The sequence below is a fragment of the Rattus norvegicus genome, chromosome 5 (genome assembly GCF_021556685.1).
Source record: "Rattus norvegicus strain SHRSP/BbbUtx chromosome 5, alternate assembly SHRSP_T2T, whole genome shotgun sequence".
NCBI classification, from domain to species: Eukaryota; Metazoa; Chordata; class Mammalia; order Rodentia; family Muridae; genus Rattus; species Rattus norvegicus.
Window position 1 is genome coordinate 38,531,854 of NC_141538.1, and position 13,245 is coordinate 38,545,098.

At 40.4% G+C, this 13,245-nt stretch overlaps 1 protein-coding gene across 1 annotated transcript in view; it reads right to left on the reverse strand.

Moving 5' to 3' along the window:
* Window positions 1–217: 217 nt before the first annotated feature.
* The window catches only part of Atp6v0d2 (ATPase H+ transporting V0 subunit D2), a 49,147-nt gene continuing 36,119 nt past the window's right edge, over window positions 218–13,245 (reverse strand). The window contains exons 3-8 of the mRNA NM_001011972.1: window positions 12,811–12,989; window positions 10,465–10,544; window positions 9,076–9,153; window positions 3,407–3,583; window positions 2,097–2,171; window positions 218–535 (exon numbers count right to left, since the gene is read on the reverse strand). Of these exons, the coding sequence (NP_001011972.1) occupies window positions 374–535; window positions 2,097–2,171; window positions 3,407–3,583; window positions 9,076–9,153; window positions 10,465–10,544; window positions 12,811–12,989 (751 nt within the window). The 3' untranslated portion in view covers window positions 218–373. The remainder of the gene's footprint in view (window positions 536–2,096; window positions 2,172–3,406; window positions 3,584–9,075; window positions 9,154–10,464; window positions 10,545–12,810; window positions 12,990–13,245) is intronic.

Consider the following 13,245-nt stretch of genomic DNA (forward strand, 5'->3'; position numbering starts at 1 on the left):
CCAAACAGTTAAAAGGCAAAGCAGCCACTCAGTGTTTGAGCTTGGGGAGAAGAATGGAAAAGGAACGAAGCGCCTGTTTAGGCATGATGTTAGAATGACTAAATCCAAGTACGCAAAGAGCTACGGGGTCAATTAAAATGAGTGTGCGAGGTCAGTGAGCAATAAGCCATAAATGTGAAACAGTAATTAGGGTTTGCTGAAAACAAGAAAGGAACACTTTGTTTCAAGTCTGTTTACTGGGCTTCCAGTGGACACACAGTTCAGAGAAAAGTGGTATGACTGACTTTTATATAATCTACATAATGTAACACAATCCCCTTTCCTTTGTTCAATAACTTCCTGTCATTTCTGCACTTGTGGCCTCCAACCTGGCTTATAAAATTGGAATGTAGCTGTTGATTTTAGTTCGATGTCGCTGTGAGATGCATTCTGCTATCCACACGATATTTCTCATCTCCTGCTCCTTCAACTTTACATAGGCATAAAACACACCATAGTGGAATTGCCTGTTGAACGCCAGCACATTCATCTGTACCTAGGGAAGGAAAAAGACGACACGGACCATCAGATTGTCTACAACATACCACATTTATGAAGTAATGAAGAAACTAGAAATGGCTTCTGCTTCCATAGTACTGATTTGTTCTTAAGTAGTGGGCAAGTTGGACCAATAGTGGGATCAGAGGAAACAGCATATATTAAGGAAGTGTCACACAGACAAATGTCGAAAGTGTCAACGGACAAAGTAAGTTTATGGACTCACACGGTAGGTTTCGCATCCTAGCAGAAAGGTGCGTTTGGGAAATGTATGTTTAACTTTGCAGTGTTATTTATCTGGCTTTCAGTTGGTGGGCTAGCCTCATTTAGGTAAAGTCTCCCTTCTTGGCCACAACTTCAGAAAAGGTTGTGGAGGTGTTTAAGGCTGTCTACCTCTCAGAGCAATGCGACAGTGCACTGGAATCCAGACTGACATTGTGACCTTTTAATGGTGGTCTGTAGCTATGGTCCATGCAGCTGCACTGCTTTGTTATTCAAAATTAAGTAAGCAAAAGAAAATTAAATTTCTTACAACTAGAATAAAGTTGGAAATGGAGCAGGTCTTTCACTTTGTTCCACTTTGACTTTAGGATGGAAAAGACGCACACCGGGCACGCAGCCCACCAAGCTGCGTGCGCAGAAGTGCTCAGTCCACCATGCTGCGCAGAAGAGATGCACAGGCCCTTACGCTGCGCAGAAGAGGTGCGCAGCACCTGATGCTGCTCTGCTCACCATAAGCAAAGCAGTCAGAAGTGGAGGCTGACTCTGTAGACACTTGTGTTTCTTGTAAGGAGCAGCTTCATTGACTGTCCCTTTGTTGTGCTGCTACAGTCTGTGTAGTTTTTAAAGATCCCTAATATGTTGGATTCTTTGCCTTGTTTCTACTTCTTTCTGTGGAAGTAGACTGTTGGAAAATGCCTAATATCTAGGAACAAAGTTCCCAAGCTGCAAGTGGCGATATCCCAACATTGACCTTTGGTTCTTACTTAATTTCAACCAATAGGCACGGGTAGGCCACTGGTTTCAGTCAAGTGAAAAATAATAGAAAATTTATCTAGAATTGTAGAAACAAACTTGATTAGGAAGAATAAATTTTTTCTTCTTTAAATAATATAGTCGCCAAGGACCTGAGGACAATTGATTAAGTAATTTGGACTTTTTTTTAGGGAAAGGGAATAATCTCTGGGTCACCATATGAATAATTCCCACGTGGATACAGCTATACCTGCATTTTAACTATGGAAAAACCTTTCTTGCAGATTCCGTGAATGAGGGAATGAGGGGAACCTTTACTAACTATGCAAAAGCCACTTCTACAGCTCCCACTAAGCACACACTCTTCACAAGACAATTTATGTGAAACTATACCTAGCTGCAGGGCTCTGGCACTGTATGGAAGTGAAAATATGCAATACTTACAGAAAAGCATCAATTGTCCTGATAAACTATATAAAGAAACTCCAATAGATAAAGTTTATGATAACAACAATGACGACAACAACAACAGCAACAGCAGCAGCAGCAGCACATAAATGATAACGTTTTCACTTCTATCATACCTCTCGCTCATAGAAAACATCTTCCAGTGTCTTTCCCCCACTGCCACCTACGGCGTCAAACAAAGGCTTGTAAACCTTAAAAACAAAGATGAGAGTTTAAATGTAAAGGATTCTTCAGGTTTTACAAACGCATGTGAATATATCTTCTTAGCAATGTAGATATTGCTAGTGTGTGTGTGTGTGTGTGTGTGTGTGTGTGTGTGCGCGCGCGCTCGTGCGCGCGTGTGCACTTTAAAGAAAATTTGTAACTGAAGGCCTGAATGCTTTTGGTTAGGCCTTTGACTTTCTGACATCCCCGCACCCTTCGAAATATCCAAACAACCAAAGCAATGGTTAAAATTTCCCCTTTCTCACTTTCTCACATACTCAAGGATACAAGTACAAGGCAAAAGCTACATTTTTCTCGTTGTACATTAACATTTTCACACATAAATGCATCGGACTCAATGAACTCTTACAGTTTGACCAGTATAGGTTTGTGAATTCCTTGAGATGACAACTAATAACGCCTCAAGGAATTTCAAGTGCAGAAAGTGTGGGAACTGGGAAGAAGCGCAATTCTTAATATTATAGTGAAGAGTTGCCCTCAGTTATAGGTGGCATCCTTAGGAGGGTTATATATAGTATTTGCTGGATTTCTCCTAGAAAAACACAGAAACCCACAAGGAAACACCAGTGTCAATTTTTAAGCTGAGGCTGTGAAAAGCTGGTGATATGTGTGACTACCCACAAGGCTGAGGAGGTGGGACCTGGGTGAGAAGTATAACCATGTATGTGTGGAGAACTCCATGCTGTCCGAGAGTGCTGAATGCAGGAGCAGGGAGAGCGAGCCAACGGTTCTGTTCATCTCCCAGTTTCTGCCATTAAGCAAAGGGGTTGGGAAAAACCACACACATCCCATATTCTCTTGTCGTCTCTATAGCTATTCCACCCTGACTCTTGTTTCCCCAGTGGGTACTTGAAAGGAGCACTGGGGTCAGGCTCTTTTATATAGTTTTGACATGAACTCCCACTTCTAGAAGCTCGCCTTGGCCTCTTGGGAAAGTTGCTTTAAAAGGTACTTCAAGAAGCGCTCAGATAACCACTCCTGGGAGATTTAAACAAGGGCTTTCTTGGCAGGATTCTTAAAAGACACCAGCTTGGACGGGAAACTTGAAGCGTTTCTCTGGGAGGCATAATTACTGCAAGAGGCTCTGCCTGCTGCCATCTGGGTGTAACTTTGGATGAGGTGTCTAAATGGATGTGTGAGCTTCTAAAGGGCCCGTGCTGAAGTAATACAAGGCACTCAGGGTGCTGGCGAAGTGACTTACTCCGTAATTATCTGCCACTCTCTTCATGTGCTCGAAGTCTTCGGCTTGGGCTAACAGCCGCAGTCCCTCCGGATAGAGCTTGCCGCAGGTGGGGAAGAGGGTCTCCCTGTCTTCTTTGCTCAGTTCAGTGCCAAATGAGTTCAGAGTGATGATTAAAGCGCGTCTGTCGGCCTCAAACTGAACGCAAGAGACATAAGGTAGCAAAGCTCATCATCGTTCACAGTACAAGCTACACGCAGAATTGCATTTCTGAAGTGATCTACTGTCCATGTCTAATTACAAAGTGGGCATGCGTCAGTGTCCCTTTAGTCTCCTCTTGAAAGGGAGAAATTTGTTTGCTGGAGGAAGCTGTGCAGCCCTGGGACAGCCTATGGCTCTTAAACCCTCCCAGCTTTCCCACCTGGGAAAGCTTTCTTTCCCAGGTTGCTTGCAATGAGTAGCCACTCGCAAGTTGTTTTCGTGTATGTTACCAGAGTCACCGACGTATTTTCCATAAAGGTGGGAATCATGCCAGGATCATGCAGCCAGGGAGGGAGTAAGGCAATGTGAGTGACTATGTCTGCCGGGGTGTGTGAACACAGCAAAAGCATGCATCTCTCCATGTTACCAACCCCTTCTCGTTGCTCCTGCCGCCATGGCTGGTATTGTTGTTACTGTTTGAGATGCTGGGGATCTGACGTAGGGGCCTTATGCACGTCACACTGGCTCTACCATAAATCCCTAGCCTTATTTATTCATTTTATGTCATTAAACCTTATACTTTACACCATCTGTATTTTCATGATTTGGATTTTTTTTAATGACCTGGCATCTCTGATTCTGTAGCCGAGAATCGCGTGTCTTGGGGTGATTTGTCTTCCTTGTAAGGCCGGATTCCTTAGGATCCTTAAGAAGGTCAGTGTGTACTCATGATCTGTGCTGAACACTGTAGGCTACTGAGCTCCTATTCTACCAGTCCTGTTTCCTGCACTCGTGCTTTCTTAAGATTTCTTTCCTATTCCTTTGTTCTTCATGTTTCTGCTTCCTCAGTTTTTCTCAGATCTACATTAACTGTTCCATCTTCCTCTTTTTTATTGTGAAAATATTTTATATTTATACTATATATTATATATTATTTATATAATAGTATATAGTATATAATTTATTATTTATATAATAATTATATTTATATATAGTATACTATATATTGTGTATGTATCTATATGGTATACACATATTTACCTTTTAACCCACTGGTTGTCCTATACACAAACGGGTATGGGGCCATCCACTGGGGTATGGGGAACCTACCAACAGCCACATCACACTCTTACAGAAAAATAGCTCCTCCAGTAGCCACATCAACTGCCAACAGTTCACAAATGATCTTATGCAGGACTATACAGGTAACTACAACTGTTGTATGTTCATGTGTGTAACAGCTACGTCACGTCCAGATGAAAGCATCTCACAGGATCCTCCCCATCCTCTGCCTCTTACTACTTTCTTCCCAGGCCCTTTTTACTCCCTCAAGGGCCCTACCTTTTATGCGGGCTGTTGGCCTTTGGACTTAAGAATTCTTCAAGTTGTTGAAATATTTTGTACTTACTATGTCATTTGAAGCCTGTCCCTGTATTTTTCCACTTCTTCCTCTTAACTCTTGGAAGGATCATGTCTTTTTTTTTTTAATCCATTGCTCATTTCTGGACTCGATGCCTGTCACAGAGGAGTATTCTAGCTATCTATTGAATCTAACAGAACAGTCTGTTTGATTTCATCACTTTTGAATTTCCTACAATATTTGCTACAGTGGTGCTACTCGAAGTCATGGCTCAGTAGCTTTTGACGTCAATGGGGAAAATGCAGAATCTCAAGCCATAGTCTAAAGTTGGAACCAATGGAACGGCAGTCTGCTCTTCAACAAGAATCCACGGCTGTTCACCAGCACAAGAAAGCTGAAAAGACTGGCTCTGTGCTGTCCTTCATTACTTTCCACACTTACTAGCTAGTGACAAAGCTAGGCTTGCAACAGCTTTAATGGAATGCTTCTGTTAGAACAGGTGTTTCTTATCATCGCGGAGTGAGTGCTCCCACTGGTCCTTTTGATTAGTCTCATGGAAATTATGGGTGGGTCAGAAGCAGGGTAGCCTTATTTGGAAGCAAAAGCAGTTACAATCTGGCTCCTGCATATAACCGGTCTTGTAAATCATTTTGGAACTTCCAGGGAAAAGAGAAGAAATGAAAGCGGGATTGTTCATGACAATAAGAATCCTTGAAACTAAACAGCATGTGGGTAGCTGTCTCAGTTATTCTTTCTAGTTGTAAGATGTTAGAATTTTAAGGAAGGAAATATGACGGGCTAAGCAGTGTTGCAGGCATCAAGACAGCAGGGGCCTCATCAGAGGGGACTGCTGCTCGAGGGAGTGTGGGGCATTTGGAAGATGGTCACAGATTAAACTTAGGGATAAGTAAGCAAGTGGAACACTAAATAAACAGGTATATGGGGAAAAGTCAGGCTGACAAAAGAAGACTTTCAACATAATGGATTATCCGAATAATCCATTCATTTCTTACGCTTCGCCTTTGTTACTAGTTTATTTCTTAGCTTGTAAGCACAAGTTCCATTCCATACCCCTGCATGCTGATATAATACCTACACTGAAGAGGAAGGGGTGTTCCCACAAAGAGCCTGCTTTTTCATAGCACATGCTTCTATTTCCTGCCTATTTGGATGTTTGCTTTTGAATTCCTTTTATACTTTAACGTTCTTTTTCCCTTGAGTTTGAAAGCTCTTGGCACGAACGCGGAGCCTCATAGGGAAAATGACTATAATTTTAAAAGTTTAAAAACATGTTCTTTGATCATCTCTAAGCAAAGTCTGACCCAACTTGAGATTATAGGAGAAGCTCCTCTTTCTCCTCTCTCTTCCTCCTCTCTCTTTATATTCTCTTCTGTTCCGCATTTTCTCCCCCTCTTCTGCAGGGCTGGGTTTTAAACCTGGAGATCCCTGCCTTCTAGATAAGCACTCTCCCTCTGAACTACATTCCCAACTCTTCAATGCTCTCCTCTACTACAGCAAGTTTTTTTGAGGTCTCCCATCAACTGACATTCAAGACGATATATATGGAATATTATTAGTTGTAGTGCTCCGAAGCTGCAGAATTATGAAGAGGCCAAGTATGTGATCTTCAGCTCACGTAAAACTGACTACTCTCATCTGAGCTTATTTTTAGAAATGTAGTAATTGCTTGCCCTGTGGAGCTGATACTTCTATGTAAATGTATAAAGATAGTTCTATGCGATTGATATTATTGGAGTAGGGAAGAAAACACAAGAACACTAGGTATGTAGTAGTCAAATTTTTCTACTGATAACCATTTTTTCCAAAACACTATTGAGAATTGCAGAGGCATACTAATTGCATAGTCTTGTTATTACAGGTCGTGCAGTAGAATATTGCTTATGAATTAATATTTTTTATACACAAAAGAACTATGGGTGTTGAAGCAATATGCCACCTTAGACAAATATATAAGGACTGAATCCAAGCTGTCAGGCTCAAGTCCTGACATTGACTTTTACTACTAATATGTCTCTAGGGATGTGTTCAGCCATCTGTGTGCCTCAGTGGACCCCTTTGAAAGATAGGCTCTAAAATATCAGTCTTGAAGTCCAAGGGAGTTCATTTATACAAAGCACTAACATAGTGATCTAGCACATGGTAATGTTAAGTTTTGGATTTTCGTCCTTTCCTTTTAAGTGCTCATGGTGGTTTAAATCAGAATGGCCTCTATAGGCTCAGATATTTGAGTGCTTACTCACCAGAGAGTAGTACCATTTGAAAAGAAGTAGGAGGGGTTGGGGATTTAGCTCAGTGGTAGAGCACTTGCCTAGCAAGTGCAAGGCACTGGGTTCGGTCCCCAGCTCCGGAAAAAAAAAAAGAAAGAAAGAAAGAAAGAAAGAAAGAAAGAAAGAAAGAAAGAAAGAAGTAGGAGGTGTGGTCTTGTTGAAGGAACTGTGTCACAGGAACTGGGCTTTAAGGTTTCAAAAGCCTGTGTCAAGCCCAGTGTCTCTGTCTATCTGTCTCTGCCTGTGGATCAGGATGTAGTTCTCAGCTACTGCTCTAGCATCTGTCTGCATGCCGCCATGATTCCTGTCACGATGACAATGGACTAAACCTTGGAAACTGTAAGCAGACACCCAATTTAAATCTTTCTCTAATAGTTGCCTTGGTTACATCTCTGCACAGCAGTAGAACACCGACCAAGACAGTGCTGAAGATTGAATGCAGGACCTCATGCACTTGTTTTTGGTAAGGGTGCTACAACTGAGTTGTGCCCATGGGACAGTGTTGTCTGGTAAGAGTCATAAGGTTATAGGTTTTATGAAAACTTTTATGTTACATATTCCTGGGCATAGATCGACACACTGTTACTAAACCTACAGAATTATACCGACTGGAAAGTGCAGTTTGGAACTATGGATGAAATGGTAAGCAGTTAATTCTATGCGAGGAGAGAAAACCACTGCTGAAGATTCCTTTATTCTTCATCATATAACCAGCATGTCCACTTCACTTGTCACATTGCGTTATGAAAAAAAATGTTTTTATTTGTTAAATTCCCACTTCATAATATATTATAGCAAAACACATTTTTATACTTTTTCAGACACTGGTAAGATTTTTATTTCAAGGGCTGCTTGTCTTTAAACATCTCAGCAAGGAATAACAAAGGAACTTTAACTATAAAATTGAAATGAGTATATATTTTGAGAACGAATTAGATCAAAAGCAGTTTCAGAATTGGATTGAAAATATATGCAAATGCCACCTGTAATTTTTTTCTTTTTGCTTAAAGGATAGTGCTTAATAGACTTTGCTTGAAACCAGAAGTCCATTTTTAAAAAAAAAAAAGAGAATAGAAATATTCCCTAGATAGAACTTAGTTTCAAAGGGCAAAATAAGGATTCAGAAAACATGAAAGTGGTATTCCTTTCATTTGTCAAGAGGATTAGAAGGTCATGGAGAAATGTATGTTAAATACAATCTGGGATGAACACCAGCCTCCCTTGATGTCCACCCAAACTCCCATGCACTTAGATGTCAACCTTCTGTCAGGAGGACCTCTGAGCATGGGTGGGATCTTTGACGATACAAAGAAACTGTAAAAGGATGCAACATCAACTCTGGGGGGGTGTGGATGTGGAGTTACACACATAATGGAATTCCTGCTATTGTGTGTTTTAAACTATATTCTTCCTGCTGGAGGCTGGCATGGTGGAGGGCTGCCGAGCGAAGCTTTGTTTAAAGTCTGTAAAAGGATTACGCCACTGTGAGTAGACAGGGTTTCCTGCTCCGCAGTGTTCCCTCCTTGGAGTGAATCTGAGTGGATATTATAATCTACCAGGTGTGAGTAGTATACAAAATGTTTACTGAATTGTAACCTGCTTTCTACATATCCATCTGCATGAATCATAACCACTCCTTGATAGTCATTTTGTTTGGTTGTTTTGTGCATTGCTAGAGATGGAGCCCAAAGCCCCTTAGGTTCACCCACCTAGTTACAATGCTAGCTTCTAAGAAAGCAGTACTCTTAAGACATCAAATGACATCCCTGATTGAATTTTCAAGTAACTTCTAGGATAAAAAAAAACCCAAGTATGTCAACTCATTATTGGATCCTTCTTACCTCAAGAATGGGACACATAACTTCTGCTGTGACATCACCGTGATCCTTGCAGAATTTGTAGAATGCCTCGAGGTAAGACTTGGAAAGAAGGGAGATTTTTAACAATGAAATGAGTAATTTTCCTTCTGGAAACTTCTAGGTCATCTTTTCCTAGCTTATAAAATGCTTTACTGGAAACTGAAGTGTTTCTACCATAGGATATTCTATAGTGAATTTAATAGGAATTTAATATTCCCATGGCCAGACTGAAAAAGAACTCCATAAAAGAACAAAACTGCACTTATCGCAATGTCTAATTATTTAACGATCACGTTTGTACTATTCTTGGATTATTTTATGTAGTTGATTCCAGCTATTCTAACAAGAGTGCCAAGTCCTTCTCTGAGCTCTGTAGATGATTTAGTGACTCTGATATTAAATCTCGTAAGACACGTTGGCTTTGACTGTGAGAATACATCTAGGTTGTAAGGTTAGACTGCCTGTGTTTGCATTCCAGGTCTAATACTCAACTAAATCATTACTAAGTTGTTTCTGCAAACGAAAGCCTTTTCTCTCCATCTTCCTTAGGTTGGTATGATGAACAAGATTGCACAAATCTTATAGCTTTGCTACTAGACTGAGTGAATTAAGATCCATGAATTGCTTATAGGACTTATAACAGGACACTATGTTCTGTTGGTTGTGTCTCAGGAATGCCTCCTTATAGCTCAAGTGTCTCTTTACAGAATGAAAGACTGCATATAATAAAATAATATTGAGAGGACCATGTATTTGAGCTTAATACACTCTTTTCATACATAGTAGTACATGTTAGTTTATGACTGTGTATACTAGCAGATTTTGCTCAGCTTATAATATACAGTTTACTCTGTATGTAATGGTGGCAATACAATTCAGACAATCAGATTATGCAGTGTTATATATGACATAGAATCTGCTAGTTGGTAATGCTGACATGGGCTTAATTATCTGTACTATTTTTATGTACAGATAATTATAAGATGCAGAAACAAGATCTACAGCAGAGATAGACACAATAAACAGAATGCCTACTGCATATGCCAGTTGCCTTTGATATAAGTTTTCTCACATATTTATCTACCCATTTATCGTTATCCTTATATCCTATCCTACACATTGGACAAAGAACAAAGGATACAGAAGAATAGGATATGCTATTTATTCTTAAAAATCTTGCTAGGTAGGAGAAACTGACATACATGCATATAAACTAAAAAAAAAACAAAAAAAAAACCAATAGAGGTGATATTCCAAATAGGCATGATTTAATAATTGCAGAAGTTGGCCAACGAACTAAGTTTGTTAATAATGAACTCCAACTCTATTATATTATGCAATCAAGAAAAATACATTTGGGAAAACCATTACCTTGTATAGTTTATTGCGCAGTAATTCAATATTCAGTTCATCAAGAGTATTTTCAGACATACAATCTTGGAAGAATGGAGCTGAAAGAAAAAGGCTATAAATTACAAGACAGTACAAACCTGATATTCATCAAGCATTTACTGTGTGTGAACCCTAGACATTGCTTGCTATTCCAAACAGCAGATACACATTACCTTATTTAATCTTCACAGTACCTTGAAAATAGTCACTGAAGGCTAACTTTTTGAAATTCCTTATATCCTTTCCTTATAACAATATTTACCATCTGTACCTTAGTTTATACCAGGCTCATTGTTTTACTAAAACTATGTTTAGGCTCATTTTCGAACCTGTTACCCTGCAATATAAAGTGAGGGTGTTGGGGTAAACTAAATTACCCAAGTCATTGTACAGGGACCGGCAGAGCACAGCTTCCTATTCACAGCTCACTCATTCCAGACCGGCCTGGTTTCCATCAGTCTATACTACCTGCGCCTCAGATACAGAAAGGTGACCCAGATACAGAAAGGCTTTTTAACTTATCTCTTTGAAGGGAAACATTTTGATTCAGAGCATAGGTTCATGTATAGTGCATGTTCTTAGCATGAAAAAATACCCTATGTTTAACCCTGCTCTCTAAATTATTTATTTTATTTTGGTTTTTATATTTTTATCTAAATGGGTATTTTGCCTATAAAATACACTGTATTTTTTGTGTATGCCCAGTGCCTTCAGAGGAGAGGTTGTTGGCTCCCCACCAAATGCAGTTACAGATAGTTTGAGGCACTGTGTGAGTACTTAGGAATCGAACCCAGGTCCTCCAGAACAGCTACCAGTGCTGACTGATGAGACATTTCATTTTTTTTTTTGACGCGGGATACTTTTTAATTTATTTCAAATGTTAGCCTTTTCCCAGTGTACCCTCCAGAAACCCGCTATCTCCCCCTGCTTTTGACAGTGTTCCCCAACCCAACCACCCACTTGTCCCACCTTCCCACCCTGGCATTCCCCTACACTGGGGCATCAAGCCTTAGCAGGTCCAAGGGCCTCTCCTCCCATTGATGCTGGACAAGGCCATCCTCTGCTACAGATATGACTGGAGCCAGAGGTCCATCCCAAGAGTTTGGGATGGTTGTTTAGTCCCTGGAAGCTCTGGAGTGTCTGGTTGGTTGATATTGTTGTTCTTATGGGGTTGAAAATCCCTTCAGCTCCCCCTGCTCCCCAAATTAAAAATAAAGCTACTTTGCCGATGATCAACAATGAATTGCTACCATTCTAGATTTCCTGACAGTAATAGATAATGCATGAAAACTTCCCCTTTAACATTTTGAACAATGACATTATTATCAGCACCAAATTATAATGAAATTAAGTCATCTCATAACTGATCTAGATAATTTCATAGAAGCTCCCAAGTGGCTCATAACAATGACATTTCTAAACTTCTTAAAACAAAATGCTCCCTAGATATGACCCGAATTAGTAAGAGTTTAATATGAAAGGATAAAGAACTAATTGTGTAGAACACAGAAAGGAAACCAATAGTTTGAGACCTCACAAGTTCATTTAATTTCTATGACCTCGTAGAAAGCATAAGGATTTGGAAGTTGGGATATGAGCCCCATCCCCTTCCCTAATTTGAATGATTATCAATGACAAAGATCAGATCACCTCACTTGCCTTCCTCTGAGAAATGAGAATGTAAGGTTATCCGAACTTTATCTGTTTTTCTGCTTGTGCGTTTATGTATATTTTTGTACATGTATACCTATATGCGTGGGTGCCCATACGTGTGTGTGTGTGTGTGTGTGTGTGTGTATACAAGTGGAAGTCAAGGGAAACTTTAGGTGTCATTCCTTAAGAGCCACACACCGTGTTTTTGTGATAGAGTCGCTTATTGGCCTGAAGTTTGTCAAGTCTCAGCCATCTAGCAAGGCCTATGGCTCTCTGCCATTGCAGTGCTGGGATTAGAGGAATGTGACACAACACTTGTGTTTTCTTCAAGGGTTCTGAGGCTCAAATTCAAAGTTGTTATGCCTGCAGGACAAGTGCTTTACCAATTGAGCAATGGCCCTAGGCCTAGACGATTCTTTTTGCTGTGTTGTGTTCTTTGTTTTCAGGAAGCAGGGTCTCTCTTTGTAATTGGACTGATCTCAAACTCCCAACTTCCTGCCTTAGCCTTCCACATATGTATGTATGTGCCACCATGTCCAGCTCAGATATCCTGCACACAGTATGAATCTGAATAGTATAAAACTACATTCAGACACATGTTGCATGTTGAAGGTGTGTTTTCTAATGACTCTGCTCCCACGCACAGGCCATTTCACAAATAAGTATTCATACCTAATGGTGTTTCAACCAGCACAGCCTTGAAGAGCTCTGAGGCGCTCTCTGCAATGTTGACGGCTTCCATTTCAGTGAAGCGGCCCAATGGGTGACACTTGGCTAGAACTTCTTTCACGGATTTCTTTTGCAATGCCCCATTCATCAGTAGAATTATGTTGTCTATCATATAGCTGCACCTGGAATAGTACTCAAATGTTAGAAAAACAGTGCTGAACGGTGTGGTGATTTGTAGCTGAGCCCACAGGTTAGACTCCCTGGGATGGCATTCAGGCTGAAATTTAAAGAAGGAGTGGATATTGTGACATAAAGGGTAAAGATCTGGGGACGTGAGTGTTTCAAGGTAGAAGGAAGGATATTTGAAAAAGAATAACACACACACACACACACACACACACACACACACACACACACACACACACACACACTTGACCA